A 23,629-nucleotide genomic window follows, 5' to 3' on the forward strand; every position below is an offset into this window, starting at 1 on the left:
AGATAAAGGAAGTAGTACATTTTCCAGAAAGGCTTTTGAATACTGATCTGCTTCTGCACATTCACATTTCAAGGCTGACTGCAAATGTCTGCAGTAAAACTATGAATTGGCTGCTGCTTAGCTGCAAAGATGTGATCCGTCTTCTTCCTCAATCTTTCAAACTTTACAGGTCTTAAAATTCCCTGATCTTACTGAAAAAATAAACGACCAATTCAACCTTTACTTTCTTACATTTTTGTGTGACTGCAGATGAACTATAATAGAAATTTGTATGTCGATTACCCTGAAGCTTGAATAATACTAGCTTTAGTCTTATTTTCAGTGGTCCTTTGCTTTTGAATTTAGAGCAAAAATGTATATGAAAGAACATGTAGTTTTGAAAAAGACTTCAGATGTTCTGTTTAAGTGTGGCTGACATAATTATTATCCTTTAAAATAGCATGTTGTTAACATATAGGTCAAAGATGTTTTTTTCTTTATTTTATACAGATTCACCCCAGTTCAGGCAAAACCTCAAAATCTGAACAACTTCTGCCACAGTTTGGCTGTACACCGTTAACAAGTTATCATTCCATCAAGAGCAATGAGCTCCACAACACAACCAGGTCAGTTTGCTTCTTTATTTTTTTATCTCACTCCTGCAGAACACTGTCCTGCATTACGATGTGCAGAACTTTGTGTTGATGGAATGGATTTGGCAAGTGACTGATATGCCAGCTGCACTTTATAAGATATCACTGTCTTATAAAACAAGATGAAGGCTGTGCATGTAGAAAAGGCTATTTTGGGGGGTACCTTATCTCAGATGAATTTTAAAGCTGGTATAATTCTACAGTGCTGTCTAAATATTTTTGTAAAGTTTATTAATAAACTGAAAAATCACCTCCGGACATGAATAAGCATCTTAACATTTTTAATTCTTAATACTTGTGTTTAGTCATTAAATGATTATTTGCACAATCGCCTTCTTTAAAGAAAGAGTGCAGATGGTATTCTGTTGTTTTCGTTTTTAGCTCTAAAGCTGTATTTGCACACATTGGGCATTCTCTGTAGAGCTTCCTCATTTATGGATGCATAATTAACAATGGTTTCTGAATGCTTGAAAAGTGAGTTACTGCAGGTGAACCTCCAGTAGAAAGTGAACCATTATTATCTGTAGCCAGTGCTCAAACTTCCAGAGAAGAATGTTGCATACGGAACATCCTTTGACTTCAGTCCTTCTGAGGAGTGAGAGTCCCCAGCTCAAATCTGTGCAACGTCGCATATGGTTTGCACTTCATTCACCCACACTTCAAGTATCTATTTCTAGTACAGTTGGTAAAATAACCCTTTACAGGTGGCTTATTTTATGACTGGTTTGGTTTTGTTCAAACAGCTTATAAATGTGTCGGGGAAAACACTGTAATAGTAAGCTGTATTTATCTGCTACATGCCCTATCTCATAGAAATGTAATTCGTTGAGGTTTCTTGGAGAATTGTTGATTGTAGAGTTGAAAATTGGCAGTAATTGCTCTTACGCTGAGTAAACAGCTGGGTTTCATACTAGGCGTCTTTTTCTTATAGTGCAATGTGGTCCAGGCAGTGAATTATCCATAGAAAACAGCATGGGGCATTCAGTAGAAAGGCATGTCTTTATTTTTTCTCTATCCCGGTGGTGGCTAATAGGAAATAATCTTGAACTTTCCTAGATTTCCCAAATTCTAAGATACTCCAGTCAATTTAGCATCTTTTCAACAGTTCTTTTCTTGCAGTAGATGGTCTGTGGAAACCAATAGCCAGAAGTGAAATTAGCTTTCACAAAAAGGAAGTAAATTTTCCAATATTCTCATTGCTATGAAGAAACATATTGCAAATATGTATTCCTCTCTGCTGTCATTTTAAATTGAATAAAGGAGAAACATTCAATATAACCAGGTTACTTGTATTTAGACAGCTCATAAATGTTGCTTTTAGTAGAGATTAGATGCCTAAATATCTTTAAATCTAGCCCTTAGGGGTCTATCTTCCTAGGCTTTCAGTATCCAACATCCTTGAGTTCCATCAGCAATTTTGACATTGCTTTAGTGTGCATCATATTGAGTCTTATTTGTTTTAATTAACTAAATGTGAAAACAGGTTAACTATTTTTGACACACAAAAGGATCTGTGGAAAATTAAGCCAGTGATTGCCCTGAAAGGGGGAAAAAAAACAAACCAAAGCATGCTAATCTTGTGACACGCACCAGAGGATAAGATTTTCCTAAATTTTATAGCTTTACAGATTTCTTAATGAGTCTATCACTTATGTTCCATTGGCCATAGACTAGAGTCTCAAACTGGGCATCCAATTATTATTTTATTTTAAAAATCCTAATTACTCCTTAGCTCATCTTCCCACTGCAAAATAACTTCTGACTTCTCACTGCAGTCCAGGAAGGGAAGTCCATAAGCATGTTAGAGTCCTGTGATAGCAGAGCTGTGAGCAGGATACAATAGTTCATGGGGAAATTAAGACATCCATCCCCAAAGTCTGCTCCAAATAGTAGTGCGCAAATAAGAGAATGGGCAGTGTACTGAACGTAAGAATATTAAGTAGGTTTCATTAAGGGAGTACCAAGTACTATGTGTATTGAACGTTACAGGTCCTTCTGAAAAACAGTATGTCAACATATTATAGACGGTATTTAAAAACACATTTTCTATTGTGCGGTATATACTACATTTAAATACCAGTCTGTGTGCCTTCTGTATGAGGCCAGTTAAATCGTTTGTAACATATTGTAAACATCAATATTTTAAGTCATAGTAGATTACAACAGAATGGTAGTTCTACTTTTTAATCTACAGTTTATCTAGCCTGCATATAGATAGCTTGTGTATGTTCATATAAATATTGTTTACATGGAAGATAAGTATACCTTTTTTTTAAAAAAAAAAGGGAGAGTCAAAATGGTAAAGCAGTGCTACTGTGACTGAATGTTATAGGCCAGTCCGCTTCACAGATGACCTGTTCTGGGAGTGAAAAAATCTGAAACGCTATAGGAAGCTTCAAGTACTGTGTATTATACTAAATTTCTCTGTATTTTTACAACATGATCTGTAAGTCCTTGAGGCATTTCTATTACTAGAAGCTCTGTGCTGTGGTGCAGTAAGCAGAGGAAATATTTATTGAGAATTGCTTTCCCTTGATACTTAAATTGTCAGAAAGACCATTGAAAGACCTGATGTGGCACAAGCAAGCATTACACGTTTTATTCAAATACTATCTGACAAACCCCTTTAGATAGGATTTGTTTGCAGTACCAGTGCACGTAAGTATTTCCTTAGGTTGTATGATGATGCAATGAATAGGTCTCCTGTGTAGCAACATTGACTTGCAACAGCACTGTAACCTGTTAAATTGATCTAAACTCTTTGAACCTTAAGGGACCAGACTCTTGCTAATCTGTAAAGCTATAAAGTAAATGCTGAATCCCAACAGGGAAAGGTACTGATGTTTGGTTGTTTGCTTTGCTTGTTATAAATTGTAAGATCATTAAGGAAATGTTTACATCCTGTTGCCATTGCATGTTCTGAACCGATCTGTGTGTATAAAAAGCATTAGACAGAAAAAGAAAATATTTATTTGCTTTTAAAGGGAATAGCTAACCTGCTGTTTTGAGACTTATTTTTCTTTAATACTAAATAATACCTGAGTGGTGAATTAATACGTATGGATGTATTCTGCAGTTATTTGCTTCTGTCTAATGCTTTAAAATATCTTCCATTAACATGGTTGTGTGGCTGAGGCTTGTTTCTGTTATGTAAATACCAGCTCAGTTTCTAAGGAGTCTAACCCTTGCAAAGGTTGCTTCATTTCTGAATGGATCATTTAAAGTTGACTTAATATAGTACTTCTTACCCAGATTTTTTTAAAAAGAATAACTGCACCTATTAGGAAAGGTGGACTATAAATATTTATGTAAAGATAAAGATCATGGGGATATGAAAATCCTACTTCTTTTTTTTTTTTTTTTCCTGAGAAAGGGAATAAGTCCAGGGATTTCAGATTTAGTGCTTTGCTTTTCACTGTGAAATTAAAAGCAATATTGGAATATTTAAATGAAATCAATTCCATTAACAACAAAACCAGAAACCCTACAGTTGTTCATGGAATTACTCGGCATAGAATCATTTCTGTTGGGAAAGAGAGGTAAGTAATATTAATAGAGGTGATGAAGAATAATATTAATAGATGATGAAGAAAAGACCTAGAACTCTGAACTGTCCATCAGTTTTCTAGTTACTGCAAACTATTGCTAAATAGGATGTGTGATGTTGTGGAAAGCTAGCCATTAGTTAGAACGAGAGAGTTTTTCAGTGTCCCTGGGATCTTGCTGGTTTTCAAAAGCATATCAATGTGGGCTTGCTGCTAAAGATAACATGTTCAAAATGTGTAAAACTTATTTGCAACTAAGATGAAATTACCTCTTTACTATATCTGTAATAATGGAGTTAAAATCAAAGTCTGACATACTGTTGATGTTTAATATATTGGAAATTACTGTTCACACTTCTTTCTGCTCTTCAACAACGTTACTTATTTTTCCAGGTCTTTAGTGTTTTGTAAGACCTGCTTGTTGCTGTAGTCAATCTGAAATTATTTTACTTTTCTTAATAAACTAAGCGGGGGAAGGAGGGGAAGAACAGAGAGGAGCTGTGTACTGAATTCTGCCAGTTCCTGCTTTTGCATAACTTTTCTGACATTTTAATTCTAAATTTATTTAATAGGTGTTTGTTTCTTCCTCTGCAGAATTGACTCCCCCTATTTTCTTCTGCTTTGCTCTGCTTTTTCATAAGTCTTTTTCCTCATATTCTGTGGGATTTGCTTCTCCACCTGACTGCATATAATTGTGAACTTGTGCAGGATTTGCTGCTCCACCTGGCTGCATATACATCTATGGGGCCCGATGGGATTCATACCAGGGTATTCAAAGAGCTAGCTGATGTCATTGCAAGACCTCTCTCAATTATTTTTCTATGGTATTGGGAATCTGGGGAGGTCCCAGTTGACTGGAAGCTGGCAAACATTGTTCCGGTTTTCAAGAAGGGCAAGGAAGAAGACCCTGGTAATTATAGGCCTATCAGTCTCACTTCAGTACCAGGTAAAATTATGAAGAAGATTATTCTGGGAGTGGTTGAAAAACACCTGAAAGGTGTTTGTTCAGCCCAGAGCAGAGGATGCTGAGGGGAGGCCTCATGGCGGCCTGCAGCTCCCTCACAAGGGGAGCTGAGGGGCAGGCGCTGAGCTCTGCTCTCTGGGGACAGCGACAGGACCCGAGGGAATGGCATGGAGCTGGGACAGGGGAGGGTCAGGCTGGGTGTTAGGGAAAGGTTCTGCACCCAGGGGGTGGTCGGGCACTGGGACAGGCTCCCCAGGACAGTGGTCACAGCACCGAGCTGCTGGAGGTCAAGAAGGGTCTGGACAAAACTCAGAAATATGGTTTGATTTCTGCATGCTCTTGTGCGGCACCAAGAGTTGGACTCAGTGATCCTCGTGGGTTCCTTCCAACAAAGAATACTCTGTGATTCTGTGATTTTATATTCCTGAAGACTAAATACAAAATATGCTCCATATTGGTATTTCCACTACTACATGAATATTGAAACACAGTGAGAATTTCCACTGATGTCCACTAAGCATCTCTGAACCAGCAGTGGATGCCATTGAACAGATGAATGTATGATGAGTGTATGTAGTTACTGTAAAATATATTTTTTCAGTCTTTTTATAAAAAGATTTAAGAGACCTTTGAGTCAAAAAAAAAAAGTAAATGAAATAACGAGACTAAAACCTCTTCTTCATACAGAAAAGGGTATAAGTGTTTAAATTCCATTGAAGCTGAGTGCATAAATGTTTTTCTGGGCTCTGACTACAGACATAAGGAATCAAACGCATATATTCCTTGTGATGACTTTTCCTTTGTTTACAAAAAAAACAACCAACCACGTATATAAAGGCTGAGTTAAATGTATTTTAGGTGAATTCACCAGAATTCACTGAATATAGTCCAATAACTTTCAGGATTAATAGATACGTTATCTTTTAATTGATACGTTACCTACACTGTTATGAAGTTATGCCACAAAAAATGAGTGACAGAGTACTGCAGCTTTTTAATATATCAAAAAAGAATATAAGCTCAGCCTTTCTGAAAAGCGTGAAAGGATTCTTACACTACTGCATTCCCTGTTTTTTTTTTAACCTTTCAATGGAAAGCACAACCCAGATGTGCAGCTCAGATGCTTTGACCTCTTGAATCTCCTTACAGTTTCAAAACAGCCTCAGGCTGATATAAAATCTTACTTGTCCCCTTATGAAATCCAAAAGAAATTGTTGTTTATAGAATTGCTATGTCTGTCTATACTTTTTTCCATATTAGTTTCAGCCTGATGTCCTTATCCAGATGCGTCCAGATAAAATCTGAATAACTTACAAACTTACATGCAAAATTTGGATCCAAAATGTGTTCTGTAGTTGGGAATCTATGTAGAAGACAACCAAATGAATAAAACGTTCTGTGTATGTGTTAGATTAAAAAAGTCTTGTTTACTTGCGAGTTTCTAAAGTTCGCAAATAAATTGTGCTACTTCCTTGTTTCTCTCTTAGAAGTAATTTATGACATGTACTATTAAAATTAATAATTAAATTCACATGGTCCTGCTTTCATTTTTGCATTTACACCTGTGCATGTTAATAGAGGTTTAGGTTTTGTGTGCTAACTATTCAAGTTTTAAGTAAATGACAACAACATAAGTTTTATAGACACTATATTGTAGGATTATTTGCTGCTTTCTGCAAATTAAGTTTAGCTACACATCTGGAGAGTTTTTTATATAACCTTGTCATGTATATATCATTGTTTATGATATACCATTAACATGATATATGTGCACAAATGTTAACGTATGCATACATGATAAATTCCAGTCTCTTCAAATGGATAATGTGCTTGAAAATTAAAATTGTATTGCCTTTACTTTTCAGGAATCAGTTGTTAATATTGGCCACCAGGTGTTTTTCTCTGGGATTTTGTCTTTCAAAATAAATGTTTTTTCAGTCTGTGCCGCCAAAGCACAGGCCTTACTTTTTGAGCAGTAGCACTTTAACAGCTAAATAATCTATCTGGGAATAAAACTTGGAAGTTTTTTTTTATTAGTTTTTAATTTTTAATTTTTATGTGGTTTCTAAAGCTTGTAAAGACTTCATATTTTTTTTAATTACACATTTGAACTTCTCCTTTTTAAGTATATAATTTATTCTTAGCGCTCACTTAGACACAATATACACACCTCTAGAAATAGTGTTCAAATTTGTTTTCCACTGAAATATCCTGTAAAACATTCTCCATTTCTCAGTTTTTTCTCCTTGTCAATGGATGTATCTTCAGTGCATGTAAACTGAGACTGTGCAGGGTTTTGCTAAATACCTGGGGTATAGCTGGTTATGGGTAAGGATCTGGTCCCATGTGGGCAGGGGACAAACTGTGCAATGGGACAGTTCCAGAGTGAAAGAATTACTCTAAGTGAAATATTATTTATTCCTGGTGATGTCTTTTCAATAGATTTGGCCTGTTGTGGTAATGTTCACTGCGTAAAGGTGTTTAAAGTGTGGAAGAGGCAATAAATACTTCTCTGTCAGCTGGGGAGGTTACTTTTTTTTCTCATCTCAAAGTAATGAAAAAAATTGTACTTCAATACTCAAATATTGAAAATCAGATGCTAATTCTAAACAGACAGAAATATGTAACTTACAATAATACTTTTACAATTGTCTAGACAGGTTTTTAAATGTTTTAAAACAGATTTCAGAATGCTATAAAATAAATCTAGGAACATATTTTGTTTTAAATGCACATACATATACTTAAAGGTCATTAAATGTATTTTTATTTTGAGTGACCTTAGGAAAGGCAATTCAGAAGATTGCATTCTATAGAGAATGAAAATATGGTATTGTAACTAATGTCAGCTAACATGGTTGTGAGGAAAAAGAAATCAAACAAATGGTTAATGTTTTTGGTGGTAGAAAGCTTGCTTGATATAAGATAATTGTTGAGGAATATAATTAGACTTCTCTGGTAAGTGACAATCTGTTTAAAATAACACTATCCAAAATCATTACAGCATTAAATGAAATAAAGACTGGCTAACAGATTTCAGAAAGCATTGTGCATGGGGAAAATTGTCATCCCCTGGAGGTTTTCCTAGGAGATTTCTGTAGGAATTTATTATTACTTTAACATTATTCAATATTTTTATCAATTATCTAGAGAAGAAACATTAATTCTGGTAAAGCTAAAGTTATACTGCAATAAACTTGCTTATATAACTTCTTATAACCCCATTTGATAAAGTTGATTCTTTTCAAAAAATATAGATTATCATCAAATGAAAGAACCAAAGAATATAGCGCTTAAGAGCAGAATCATCGAATGTTCATTAGAAGGGGCCTGTAGAGGTCTTGTGAGACCATTGCCAACTCTAGATCAGGTTAGTCACAGTGTTGGCTAGGTGAGTGATGAAAACCTCGAGGGCTGGAGATGTGCAGAGCTTCCCTAGGCATTTTGCTCCAGTACCATGCTGTCTTCCTGGGAAGAAGCCTGAGCCTCCAAGTTAGAATCTGTGGCCATTGAGCCTTTTACTGTCATCTAACACTAGTGAGAAAACCGTGCCTCTGTGATCTTTGTCTCCCCTCACGTAGTTGCAGGCTGCTCTTCCTCATCTTCCCACCAAACTAAACAAGGTCTGCTTCCTCAGCTTCTCCTCATAGGTCCCTGACTTGATAGCCCTCTACTATCAATGTTTCACTGTCTATCTGTACAGACAGATGCTTTATTATGACTTGTTATTCATGATAAAATCCACTTGTTATTCATGATAAAATTCACTCCAAATCACAAAACATGAAGCTCCTACGCTGGTAGCTGGTGACGCATGTGGACTTTGTTATGACATGGGAGCTGAATGTGAAGACTAATGCTTTTGCGTCTGGTGTTGGGGAGGGAGTGGAGAGAAGCTTTAGATTAAACAGCACTGAATATGTCTTAGTTGTCTTTTCAACACAAAGAAGAGAGATGGTTAAGGTCAAGCTAAACTTTTCCTTCAGCCTCCTTTTAGACTAAGTGCACAAAGCTATTCTTAGAGTATTGGTTCTAATTCTGATAAGAACACTTCAAAAAGGGCTTTCAAAAAGATTTTTCAAAATAATACAGGGTCTGGAAAACATACGTTATTGAAAGAAGCCACGGGAATTCAGTCTGTCTTTTCTGAATGCTGAGAGACTGTGAGATAAAAAAATATATATAGAAGTACTTATGTGCAAAAGATTTCTGGTACATAAGATGTTTAATCTTACAGAGGAAGGTTTAATAAGATCTCGTGGCTGGAAGATGAAGCTAGACAAATTCAGATTAGAAGTTGTTCCACTTCTTTTCAGCAGTCTTGGTAATTTAACGTTGGAATATGCTGGATAATGATGGGGGTGTAATTCTTTATGTGGCCCGTCCTTACAGTCTTGAAATCCCAACAGCCACCTAGAAGTTGCTTCAATTGTCAGTAAATATATGACAAAATATCCATATGTTTTTGCTGAAGAGAACTCTGCCATCACTCTAAACAAATTTGGAAAGCCAGGAGATACTTAACCACCTCTTCTACTTCTTCACTGCCTGTAACCTCCCTTAAACTGTTTTGTGGTAGCAGGAAACTTGTACAATGAGAGCATCTTGCTTTGCTTTAGAAGAACTTGGCTTCTCTTGATGCAACTTCTTTAACTTAAACTGTAAGGCCTTCCCTAAGCGTATGAATTTGCTCTGAGGGGTGGGGTGGAAGTAGTGTCAAGATGTGACAACATTCAACTAACTAAAATGACTGTGCCACACTTAATTTTGTCAGGTGTCATGTATTATGCTGTAATCCAATTCCAGAAGGCTGAAGGCCTAGATTTTCTTTTTTGTCACTACCGTCTTTGAACTTCCTAACTTATTCATGTGGACAGTCATACAGAAAAAGTATTCTTTGGGCTGTGTCAATCATGGGAAATCCTAATGCCTGGGTTTGTGGGACCAATTCTCTATCTCATGTTCTTGGAAGGGAACTCAGTGCAGTCAACAACTTTTTGCTATACAGCACATTCACAGCCTTTGAAGGAACAGCAGTGTTCTTACAGGCTTGCCAAATGCCTGGGCTTGACCAGGGTACTTCAGGTGTCATGGTGCTTATCGTTGTTGCCTTTAAATGCAAGCTGGGCCAGGAGAAACCTGGAGCATAGAAGCTCCTGTGAAAGCCTTGTACTCTGGCCTTCTCCTCAGGCCTGAATGTTGTACCGGGCACTGCCAGGCTGTGGTGGCCAAGGGACTGGTGGGGCTGCAGCTCTGGCAGCCATCCCGCTGGGGTTGGACTCACGGCCACTTCTGGGATGGGAGCCATGAGGGTCCATCACAGGAGCCTGCTCTGCTGTCCATGAACTGCTAAGTCTGAGATATGCAGGAGGATCAGAAAATGCCTCAGAACTGTAAGGTGTAGATTTGGGGAACTGCTTTTACAGCATCTAGGTAAACAACGAAATCCTTTTTTGATGTCATTCTTAGCTTGGAATGCTCTTAAAGCTCTTCTGTTTGAGAACACGAGTAGCGTGGGAGATGCTCATGGTTCCCTGCACAGCCCCAAACTTATTTTATTCCTGGGTGATTTCACTCATCAGGTCGCTGATTCACTTCAGTAAGTACTAAATGATGTGGTGTCAAGAGCCATTGTGTGTCTGTCTTAGTGTGTGGGGAAGGAGGTGGAGGGAGAAAACAGCACTCATTCCCCTCTAGTGCAGGAGAGACCTGCAGTCAGGAGACTTTGAGCAAGGAAACTGTGATTCAGGAAGCCACCAAGGGGAGGTTACGTTTTAAGAAAGGACTTTCTCAATGGTAGTGCTAGAACAGGCAGCTCTAGTGACTGCCAGCCAGTTGTCCTCACTCTTCTCATTGACTATTCAGCCATGCCTGGTGTATTTATTCATGCGGCCACAGTGAAACAGATTTGGGAATTGATCCAGGCTCAGCTCAGCTCCCAAGGACAGACAAAAAAGGTGTTTTTCAGCCTGGATTGATTCCTCATTGTGGCTCACTACATAGCCACAGAAACAATGCTGTTGGCAAGGTGAGGAAGGAAGAAGGAAGGCAGCTCATGTACTACCTTTGAAAGAAATGATTATTGTGATTTTTGAGCAGGAAGAAGAAGCATGGTCAGCCTCCAGAACTGTAAAATGACTTAGGCCTAGGTAAAGCTGGAGAGCAGTACAAATAACTTCTTAACACATCCTCACTTTACTGGTCATTCTGGTTTCCAGATGTTAAAAGATGCCAGTTCTGTCCATGCAGAATTTGGAGGCTCATTGGACCCTTTCATCCTTCAGCTCAAATGACCAACAAGTTCACATGGTCAGTCATGCAATGTACCACTTTTAGAGTGATATTTCAGTATCAGACCATCAGGCATTTAATATTCATTAGGACTTATGCAACACAAGCAGTTAGAAGTATGTGAAACTTGTTTTGTTGAAATGCCCCATCCCTGGAAGTGTTCAAGGCCAGGCTGGATGGGGCTTTGGGCAGCCTGGTCTAGTGGGAGGTGTCCCTGCCCATGGCAGGGGATTGGACTGGGTGATCTTTAGGGACCCTTCCAACCCAAACCATTCTGTGATTCTGTGAAAGATTATGCAGGTAATATTTTCCTACATGAATTTATAACGTTTTTGTAACGATCTGTTTCTAAAATATAAAATTTTGTATTGTACAGAAAGTTAAATAAGACACAACAGATAACATAAAGCCCCAAGATGTTAAGCCTTCAAACTTCCTTTTAGTTTCTTCATTCATTAGATTAGCTGCATAGATGTTGATTATGTTGAGCACCCTAAAAAGGTGTTTGCCAACTTGAAATTTTTTCCCACCCACGCACCACCTCCTAATTTTGTCTGTAGCAGCCCAGATGTGTTTCTGCAGAATAAGTGTTTCTGCAGTGATAATTGTAACGCTTATAACAGGTAGTTTGCAGATCTGGTAGCTCATAAAAAGCAGGACTATTTTGTACCATCTTAATTTTGAAGCTGGTGACAATTTCAAAACTTCATTAGAAACTCTGAAATGTTATAGTGTAGGGAATATCTTAATCAAGAAATTAAATACTGTTTTGTAGCATGTAGAAACTGAGGGTCTAATGGGACCATGAGTTATGATTTAGTTTTGAGGAACCAAACTTTACTTTTTTGTGTTTTGAAAATATTGAAAGACTGTTTTGTGCTGTACATTTTGTGTGTTGGATCTAAGTTCTGGTGAAACGATAGACTTCGTGGTTTGAACCTGTCTCAAGGCATATTTTAAAAACCCTTGATCCTCTCTGGGGATGCTGGGTAAACACCTGTCTTAAAAATTGTCAGTAGCATGGATTCCAGAGTCTCCCTTTATGACCTGTTTCTATGTGCAGTTATACTTACAAACATAAGATTCTTTACATTTTACTAGTTACAGCTATTTGACATTGCAGTTTAGACATGCAAGCTTTGTAAACCCTGAGAAATTTTTTGAAAGTTTATTGTGATGTGAAGTAGATCAACACACACAAAAATCTTATTTTGGACTGCTGCTTAAATTCGGAGGAGAGGATTTTGCAATCATGTAATCCCTCAATAGTGCCTGGTGGGAGTATGAGTGGAGTGCGAGTGTGAGTGGAATAGAAGTACGAGTGTGAATGTGAGTGGCGTGAGTTTGGGAGTGGAGTATGAAGGTGAGTGAAGTGAGAGTGTGACTGGAATATGAGTGGAGTATGTGCGTGTGAGTATGAGAGGGGTGGGAGTACGAGAGGAGTCTGAGTGGAGTGTGAGTGGAGTGTGAGTGTGACTGGAACGTGAGTGAAGTGGGTGACAGAGGAGTGTGGTTGTGAGTGTGAGTGGAATGGAGTGTAAGTGCAATATGAATGTGAGCGTGTGTGAGAATGAGTGAGAGTGTGTGAGTTGGAGTGTGAGCGTAAGAATGAGAGTATGTGAGTGTGAGAGGGAGTGAGAGATTGAGGGGGAGGGAGAGAGCGTGTGAGAGAGTGCATGAGAGAGAGTGTGCCAGAGGGTGTGTGTGAGTGTGCGAGAGTGTTGGAGGGGCTGCCAGAGCCCGACAGGAATGCTTTAGCTCAGCAGCCACCCGGAGTCCCCGGGGAATGCCTGATTTCGGTGAGGCCTGTGGTGCGTGCTGGTCGTGCTGGAGGCGACGGCCTCTGGCTGGGAGTTTGGGCAGAAAGGAAGGCAACCTGACATGATTTGGCAAAACTCCCGTCAATGAATATAGGATGTTATGAGTTTTTGGCTCGACACATTGCCAGTTTCTGGCAAAACAAAGCACTGAGTCATTTTAGTATTTCTCAGCTCCCACCCAAAGTGCCCTTTGTTACAAATTTTCATTAACTGCTAGTTGATCTGCAGACGTGAGAACTAGTGATCACTGCCTTCCTTTTCCTTCCTCATTTATTCAGTATTCTTTTCCTAAGATGAGGTTTGGTAGTATTTATTTTAATTTCCTCTTTACTAAATTGTACTAATCAGTTTCTTTAACCATTTCTCATAGACCATACTTCTAAGTCTTGTACTCTTTTCCAGTTTTCTCTCTTTGATTCTTAGATTCGTTTGCCACCTAAAAGCATGTTACCTTTTTCCAGGTGGTGATACCAAAGTACCAGAAATATTTACCTTGCATCTCCTGTACCTTCTTCCATTTTTACTGGTATTTTGGAGAGTTGCCTGTTCTTTGAATAGTTTCCACTGCTGAGTCATTTAACTTTTAGAGCACTTTACAGCAGAAGGGGGAATCAGGGTTACTATAACCCGCTGTTGTATTTATTGGTTTATTTTCTGGGATTTATTTGATGGATTTTATTTTTGTTCATGGGTTTTTATTTTTACTTCTACCCGAAATGTATTCCTTTTTACTTGCCTTTGCATTTCATCTTATTTATTCTGTGATTCCCCCCAGTTTATTAAGATAATTAGAATTAGAATTATATAATTAGGACATTGCTGTGGCATGAGTGATGCAGGTGGCAGCTGCTCACATCTGGCTTCCCTCACGTACGGCTATTTAAGGCTACATCTGTTCTCTGCAGAAATGAATTTAAAGGCTTTTCAAAACTGAATGTCCGTATCATCTGTGTATAGATATTTCATGTTGTCTGTATTTATTTCTGCGCTTGGTAACGGAGAATGGTCTGAGTGGAAAACTCATGAAAGTTTACTGAGCTGGGGCATGGTAGATGAAAAAGGTGTTTTCTGTGAGTGCAGAGCTGTTAGTTATTCTCAGTGTCCTGTGAATCATATCACTCCCTAATCAGAGGGGCAAAAAAAGCTGTTAACCGTGTCAACAAACAGCTCGCTGACTCTGGAACAGCACTGGCAATCCTTTGTCTTGCTAGAACATACGGCCCACATGCTGTTTTCGTTTAACCAGGGTCTCCTTGTTAAGAATAGAGGGAGCTGAATCTGAATAATGATGCCAGGAGTGTATTTCTACAGAAGCTATTTAATAAAAGCTGAGCAGAACCCCTGCTTTAAAATAAAATAAATAAGTAAATAAAAATTGCAGCTAGTCTGTGTTTTGAGACAGTAGTATTTTGAGGCAATACCCTGCAATAAAGGCCAGTGCACAACACACACACTTCGAGCTACATGAAGAAAACAGACATGAGATATTTTTCACAGCTTCCCCTAGGGTGCTTGTGTTGTTCCTCAAGCCTTGAATTATATCTTTAGTGAGGTCAAGTGGATACAGCTCATTTAGATATCCCCAACTCAGATTTCAGTAGTTGCTGTGGGTGCAGACAGCACTCTGGTATTGCTCAAAAGCTGTCTCAGGTCCTGGTAAATCTCCTTTTCTTGTGTCAAAACATTCAGCTGTTGCCCTAGACAAGGTTTTGTGGACGTATTCCACAAAAGTAAGTGTAAACGAAGACAGGATAATCCTGAAATAGCCACTGAGTGCTTTGTCTCTTCTATTCAGCTTTCTCACAAAGCCTAGAAGAGAGAGGAATTCAAAACGTAGTGTACTTATATGAAATTACTACATCACCTTTCTCCTCTGTTATTTCTGTGACTTCATCACCTTTTCAGACTGGTACATGCGAATATGCCTTTTGTACAGTGTTCTTGGATGCACTTGAGGGGTCTACTTGCTCCCCCTCACCAAAAATGCAAGAAAGCTTACTCCTGACAGAACTCCTTAATCCATTAGCATCCAAGTAAGCTATGACAAATGAACAATAGTGTTTCGATTTCAATGGACTGACTACGAGTACCTATAGCCTTGTAGAGGCATCATTCATTCTCTGGCAGGGAGACACTAACAGATGGCTGCAGTAGCTGTCTTTGGGGTACAGATCTGTCTATACAAGGGAAGTTAGCAGTGCACTTCTTTCAGCAATAGTAAGAAAGCCCAAGCCAATCAACTAAATAATGAACCAAAATCAGAATTTGCCTGTAGAGAAGGATTAGGATGAAAGACATTGACAAAGGGGTTAAAGAAGAAAGCATCACAGGGAAGGGAAAAAAAGTTAAGAGTGGAAACCCTAAAAGATGTCATAGAGGAGAGGTGAACACTGGATTTGGCTAAAAGAATAGGGACAAGGTCGTAAGAAAAAGGGTACAGAGAGAAAACACGCAGAAACATGAGAATGCATGAGAATAGGTGTGTCTAAAGTGTGAGTAAAGAGTAGGTTTTTTTTTGTTGTTGTTTTTTTTAAAGAACTTCCCTGGGAAATAGCCTCACTTCCGTTTGCCATCGGTCCTGGGTGTTCTGAGGGAACTTGGACAATTCTCTGGTGTTGAGCATGCCTGTGCTGCTGAAATGGAGGTTCATTTAAAAGTTGGCTAGCACTTTACAGCTAGTCAGTACTTTATGGTGCTGAAACCATTCCCACTGATGGGATTCGAAGGTATTTAGCTAGCATTAGTTTCTAAGTCCATTATATTGCCGAGGTAGCTCAGTGGATGTAGGCTGGAAGAGCAAATTCCTTTAATTGCTTGCTAAAGGGATACCTGGATTACTTTCTTTATCTTTTTATTTTCATACCTCTGGGAAGTATTTCCAGAAACAGCAGAAACCTTAAACTTTCTGGACTGAGAGTGCTTTCTGAATAACTCTGTCTAGAGCCCACCTCTGGGAGCACTCCCTCTGAAGCTTCCTTTGCTACCTTGAGCTGCCCGCTTATGTTCCCGCAGTTAGGGATCAGAGGTGGAGGAGGCTGCAGGCACTATGCACGGTATTCTGGGCAATAAAATAGGTTGCAAGTGCATGCAAAACAGAATCAGTGTTAAAAAATTACAGTGTGGATTAGCTTTAGTTTTAGTTATGTTTAATTTCTTTACATAGATAGTGATCTTCCCCCCCCTTCCCCCCCCCCCCTATGATGTTGTAGTGTAGTTATACCATGGAGTTAAGAACAGATTTAAAAACAAAACAAAACAAAACAAAACTCCCCATGTCCTACCTTGAACCTTTCTGGTGTGTATATTTAATATCTAGTGACAGGCAGGGTTTGACAGCACAGGAAGGACCTGGTATTTTACAGTCAAAAATCCTGTAGAAACCGTGTATGTATTTGTGTATGTATGTATAAGTGTGTATGTATGTGTGTGTGTTTATATACGTAAATCTGCAAATAGGTCTGCCAGTGCTTCTTGGACTTGCAACATCCTCTGTTCTGACAGTTTCAGGGCTTTAGTAGGAACAATTATGCATTGTTTTCCTGTCCAGTATTAATTTTCTTAGATGGCAGGGACAGTATGCTACCTAATGCACGTGACTGCATGACGTACTGAGTTGAGCTGTCCAGGTAATCTATAGAATTGAATTGGAAAAAAAGTTTTTTTTTGTGGAGCATTTGGACCAGGATGTGTGTACTCTACCGCTAGGACATGCTAGGAGCTTATTTCTGTATTAAATCAGCCTGTTGTCTAGCACCTTCTTCTCCTTCCTGCCATTCAGGCTCTCCAGAGATGCTTTCTGCAGTCCTGCAAAGAGCCCAGAGGTGAGCAAGGTCTCTTTAATTAGTGCACATAATGTTTTATTCAATCATCCACCCATGTCGCACAGTGACTGTGCCACAAGAATTGCACAAAGCTTTTCTTAACTGTAGGCGGTTGTTCATTTATTAATGTAAACACCATGTGCCTTGGATGTGTGAGCCCTAAAAATAAACTAGCAGAGTTAAAAATAGGTCGCTGGGAGTACTGAGATGCTGCTTAATCAGAACCAGCTGCAAGCTGTCTAGAAAATGTAAGTTATATGAGCCAGATGGCTTTTGCCCTTTTTGCTTTAGACAGCATGTAATTTGGGTAACTACAGCTACAGTAATGTATTTTCCCAGTCAAACTGTTTGATAAACATATTTGTTTCAAACAGACACTTCCAATTAGAGAACCAGCAAAATGTTAATTTATTTTAATATTTCTCCACATGGGTAAGCCAAAGGAAGGTTACATAATACTAAATTCAAAGGCATGCACAATAGCTGCTCACAGCTGTATTTGGTAGGGACCAGATTATGACTGTGCATCTTTGCACAACAGCACTTTTACTCTGGGAACAATCCCACTGAAACCAATGGGAGAATGGCTGAAATCAAATCAATGGCCTAACGATCAGTGGGACTTGCGTGGTGTAAGTTTGTAGGAGTAAAGTATTATACAAAATGTAAGTGTGTCATAGTGATACCTGGCAAGTGTACGTCAAAGGAACAGCCCCTGTTATTTCAGGCAGGGTTCATTTTAGCATTTTTGCTTAACTGATGGGAAAAAAATAAATAAATCAAAACCTATTCCAAGGCTTGCCAGTTTCCACAGTTTGCTGGCCTGCTCTGGGGGACAAGTTACTTGTCTAGGAAATGAGAAACCAAAGCTCAAGACTGCTTTATTTGACATGGAACAATCTAGGGGAGGGAATTCTGCTTTGCATGAGGGGCTTGAATGTGAATATCTTGCCTTGCTGTAGCATCCTAACTCTGTGTAAAAGGTCTGTTAATCTGCAGCTGGGGAGCACAATGTGGAAGAAGCATAGCCTACATATAAATTGCTATTCAGCATAGGATTTATCAGACTAGGCTTACATTATGTTTATATGAAAACCTGGGCAAAGGAAATAGAATGCATTTCAAGAAGCAGCCTCTTCTGGGAGTTGTCGTAACAAAAGCCAGGCTGTACAAAGCTAGAAAGTAGTGATCAGTTTTTTTTAGCAGATGAGGACAGAAGATCCCAAAGTGCAGAGATCCAGAAATGAGTTGAGGTATAAGTAAGGCCTCTGAAAACCAGGATTGATTAAGGTGCCTATTTCTCAGGCAGTTGACACAAATTACCTACAGCTAGCTTGAAGCAGTCATATTTAATGATTAAATATCCACCTATTCTTCTCACATCAGTTTTTTATGTTTTCCATGATAACTGGATTTACTTAAGATCTGGATGCTCTATTGATGTTTTAGCTTGTTTTTTAATGCTTTTTGAAATATTTACATTTTCCGAACGAAATGCTTTTTCCTCCAGAAATTTTTCTTTATATTCAAGAAGAACTTCTCTTTCCCTGCTTCGTCTGATCTCCTGGAATCCCTCAACTTCAGTGTCTACCATACAAATCATCATCATTTCATAAACTTAAGCCTTCTATGAGAAACCACACAAAAATTCTAGCTTGTCTCGGAAGGCAGCACTAACAACTCGAACTAGCTCAGTGATGGTTGGGCAAGATAACCCCCCAAATATCTATAATTAAATGTATCTACAATGCAAAGCTATCTGAAATTGGTAGTGTGGCACTCTTGCCATTTAATTCTTTTGCACCCGTCATGCTCATGAGTCATGAGTTTTTTGGGTTTTTTTTGACAGTGGTAAATAGATTAATCATTTTTTGTGTGGCCTGTAATTTTTTTTTTTCTAGCTGATGTCAGGCAGAATTTTAGGTTACAAGCTTTTTGGAAACATTTCAGTATGAAAATAACTTTCAAAAGTGCTTTGAAAATAGGTTAATTTACATATTTTTTTTAATTGCACTTATTTGGTCTGTTTGATCATTGGCTGAAACAAATAGTGATTTAAGAACTTGCAAATCTGTCCTTGCCTGAACATGATTGCAAATTCAATTTATAAGTGGATCTTAAAATAGTAACACTTACAGTCAGGTTCTAAGATGTTTTAGGTTGAAATCAAATTATAGGAATTTACTAGTTTTTGACAGGAGAAGTGATAAAGCTGTGCAGATGAATTTTTAAGTAGCTGTATACATGACATGCAATCTTAAACTGATGAATGTCTGGATTTAGATCATCCCAGCTGTAGGAAAAGCTCTGTGATGATTTGATTGCTCCAGGCTTTCTCACTTCAGTGTTTTGTCAGTGACCTAGAAATGGTTCCCAGTCTTATTTACCATAGGATAAATATGACCCACTCCTAAGCAGGAGAGCAAGAGAGGAAGGGGAAATGAGTTCCCTTGAGCTCTTAGGTTGAGGTTTCAGCATTTCCTTTATTAAGAATCTGTTAGCGGAGAGAAATAACGCATTGCATATCTAGTACTCCCTTTCCCACTTATCTGATGGAAAGGTTAAGGTTAGGCATAGAATTAGCTTTCCACTGACTATGCTGTTTAGCAGATCTGACTGGGTACAAGCAAAGAAGCATGCTGTCCCAGTAGACTTATGTTGCAGTAAACTGTTCTGTAGGAGTTGCTTTTAGCGGTGGGAAGAGCAAAAGAGGAAACCTTTGACCCAATTTAGAGCAAATCATTGACTTCTGATCTGCTGATTTTACTCTAACTTTTAAAAACTCAGTTAACTCATTTAACCTTCTTCTCAAACGCCACATATAAAAGGCATTGCAATGCAAAATTTACTCATTCTCATCTTTTTAGCATACTTTTTTTTTTTTTCTGAAACAACTGGATTTCATTAAAGTCTGGAAATAACTTTTGGTTGAACTGATTCTCAGTTGTTTGAAATGTGTTTAGTTTTTTGTTTAAATCCAGGTCTACCACTGACCATGCTAAGATGTAGACTGAGGGGCCTTCAGCAGGAAGCTGTGCAGTAGGAGAGGTTGCTTTCTCTTACTAGTCTTCAGTTCAGGGCTTGTTTTTCTGTGCTGTGTTTTTCTTGTTTTTCTGTATCCCTGAGCATGGCGGCATGCACCCTAGGTTGTTACAGCAATCAGCTTACACCAATAGTTTAAATATTAGTTTATTAGTGGTTTTGCAAGATTTCTTGTTAATTGAATTAAACGAGCTCATTTCCAAATTTAAGAAATTATTTCTCCGTAAGGAAATCCATACTGAATATCTTCAGGTGTTGAGTTACCTGTTCAGGCTTCTTCCTTTTTTCAGCATGACACTGCCTCACTCACCTTAGTGTTTTTCAGACGTGGCCTCAGCAGAGTAAGGGAAGGCTGCAAGGGCTGGGCTGCATCCTCAGCAGCCAGGTCGTGTCCATTGACCTCCATCTTTAGGTCAGAATTCGTTTCTTCCTTCCTAGTTGCAGTGCACTGCCTGAGAATTATTATAAACGACATAGGCTTGGCATTTCCTGTGAGCAATGGGTAATTTTAGACTATTTTACTTACCTGAGTTTGTACATGTACATGTACAAATCTCACATATTGCTTTCTTATGTTTAGGATGGGTTTATGCCTGTATATAGATAAGAAGGTGGTTAAACAATGAAAATAGCAAAGTGACCACAGATTTCACTGTGTGTACTTCTGCGTTACTTCATTTCAGATTTTAAGGGAAAAAAAATATGTTGTTTTGGAAAATGCTAAATTAATTTCCTATATAAAAATAAATTGATATGGTTATTATGATTGTTTCCAGATTTAGCTGGAAATCTCCCTCTGAGATTACTTTTAGTGTTAGTCTAAAAATACAGCTTTGTCCTTCTTTTAACACCACCACCGGAAAGGAGAAATTCTTTATTCCAAACCTAATAATTTAAATGCAAATGCCTCTTTTTAAAACAGAAAAAAATGAGAAAGCTGTAAAGGCTAATGCTTTTTATAAGGGGTCTTACATAACTGAAGTGTATGCTCTTAAAACTACCCAGGCTTTTCTGCATACCGTTTCTGAGATCTTTGGGCTTGTTTACACAAGGACACTCAAAAAAAATAATCTACAGTAACTGGAATTATAAATCGAAGTGGATAGTTAAATTGTATTAAAACCTTGTTCAGCATGCATTCAAAATTACAGTTCCATAATTTAATTTATCTTAATTTATTTTGGATGTGAACTAAGCTACATGGAATTAATTTAATCCTGAAAGAGTATCCATAATAGAGTTTAGTTGGTCTAACCACTCTTCTTTAAAAGGAAATCTGGATTGTTTTAATGCATTTTCATGTTCCTCAGAAAGTCTTCTTCATTTAAGATGAAATTTCAAAGAATTGCTATTGTATATGTTTTTTTTTTTTTTCCTGTTTTAAACTTACAGTGTTACAATAAGCATAACCATTTACTCACCCATGTTTGGTTCTTACTGCCTCAGGAAATTCACAGTAACATAACACTGAAACCAGAAAAATTACTCTGTGTCATACTATGACTACAGAATTGGCTCAAGCCACTTCAATTGGTTATTTGTAGTTCACAATCTGAATAAATTACAGAACAGTCTGTAAGTACAATTAAGAGCTGCTGAGTTTTTTCCATGTTTTGTTGAGAGGAAGTCAAACTGAAGTGCTCAGAAAAAAAGCATTCTTCACTGTCTTAATAGACCTAGCACAGCCCTGGGAATATTTGGGCTTGCCTGAGGTGCTTGTTTCATTGGGACTATGTGAGATCTGGCTACTTCTTTTCCGTTACCCAAAGAGGGCCTCGTTTGAATTGCGCGGTCATCCCCTACGTGATTTTACTGAACGTAATTTTCCAGTTTCTTTAGAGTGATTTGCTCTTTCCTTGGAAGAGTGTCCTTGAGAGGTAGGCTGGAACCATGACATTTGTGAACCGCTTCAGGGTTGGACCCTCTTGTTTTTCTCCCACCCTGATATCTAAATACAGATCAATTTCATAATCTGTATTAAAGTTGATTTGGAAAATCCGTATAAGAAGTAAGAATTCACATAAGAACCCTCTTCTAGAATGTCAGCTTTACAGTTACTTGAGTTGTTTATGCTATGCACGCCTAGACAGCTGTGGCTATTGTAGGTGTTCCACGTTACTGTTCCTTTTGTTAGCAGATGTGGTAGAAGAGGGTCCAGAAGTCTTCTCCTATTGGAACTTGTCCCATCAGTTTAAATATATTTTGTTTGGTTTTTTTTTTTTTGGTTAGCTCTATTTTAAACTAATTTTGAGATTTATTTTTTTTTGTGACTGTTCTTCAAATATACATGTTAAGTTATGTAAAAAACATTTTCTCCGTATTTTTTTTTAGTGTTAAATCTTTTAAATAATAGAATGTCAGGAGAAATGAGTGCATGAGCGCTCTGAGGATTTAGGATTTATGATGGTAACAGAAATGGAAGAGCAGAATATTATCTCTTTCCTGGTCTTTTCTTATATATACTAAAGAGTTAATTTTTCAGTAATTTTATTTTGGTGGGTATCTAGGTAATTTCATTAATTGTGATGATCCAAGGCCATCTCAGCCTTGTAACAGTAACACATACTAGCAGTTCTCGTCTTTCTTACATTTTTTAAAACTATGCTATGTTTTTGCATATTGGCCTTTTGGATGAAAGAGTCATACCATTTTACAGGAGTTTCTAATATTAGTTTGAAAACTATTGATGCTACTGTTTGACTTAAAGGCAGTTTGACCCTTGTCAGTGCTTATCTGATCCCTGTATCCTTAGGATGTCTCTTTCCTAAGTTGCCACACTGATACTTCTCTCACCCCCACCCCCAAGTCATAATTTTAGTTGTCTCATCCCAATCTTCTGTGCTCAGTATGTGTTCAAAAGATTTATTTACATTTCTGTCGTGAGTAAATTAAAATAACTTTGTTGAAAATGGCTTCATAGGTCTTGAGTTTTCCATTTTCCAGTTCCTGTATACTTGTATTCTAATCTGCTGGAAAAGTTAACAAATGAAAGGTAAAAGAAATGCAAATACTTCTTATACATGCCTTCAGCACAGCTCCTGGGTGCTCGAAGAGATAAAACTACTTATTGAATTCTTTGATAATATTCCTAATAACAACTCAAAATTGTGGATTTTATCTCTCTATCATACTTTGTTGATAGAAGGTATAATTACAAAAAGTGCAGGACTTGCAGAAGCTAACAACAGTGATCAGGATTATTCAGCAGCAGGCTGAGTATGAATTTAGAAAACAATAGCTTTCTTGTAAGTGGAAAACAGTATCTAGTTTGTGATGTAAAAATATTCACTTAAAATATTCACATTTTACCAATAAGTGTGTTATTTAAACTCCTAATACTTATTTGCATTTCAAATCAGTATCTTTCCAGTATCTACTGAACTGTTTGTAGTTGAGAAGTTCTGTTATTTTATTGTGCATATACAACTGTAAGAAAGATGGTTTCCGTAATAAGCAATATTAATTTCCTGAAGTACTTTTAAATTATATGTTCTTTTAAAATATATGGAAGCAG

The 23,629-nt window shown here is 37.9% G+C and overlaps 1 protein-coding gene across 2 annotated transcripts in view; it reads left to right on the forward strand.

Moving 5' to 3' along the window:
- The window catches only part of HDAC9 (histone deacetylase 9), a 480,503-nt gene that overhangs the window by 34,185 nt on the left and 422,689 nt on the right, over positions 1 to 23,629 (forward strand). For both annotated transcript variants that reach the window (XM_080581240.1, XM_080581243.1), the window contains exon 2: positions 490 to 605. In XM_080581240.1, the coding sequence (XP_080437366.1) occupies positions 584 to 605 (22 nt within the window). In that variant the 5' untranslated portion in view covers positions 490 to 583. The remainder of the gene's footprint in view (positions 1 to 489; positions 606 to 23,629) is intronic.

The sequence above is a fragment of the Anser brachyrhynchus genome (assembly GCF_964034855.1).
Source record: "Anser brachyrhynchus genome assembly, chromosome: 2".
In the NCBI taxonomy this organism is placed as follows: domain Eukaryota; kingdom Metazoa; phylum Chordata; class Aves; order Anseriformes; family Anatidae; genus Anser; species Anser brachyrhynchus.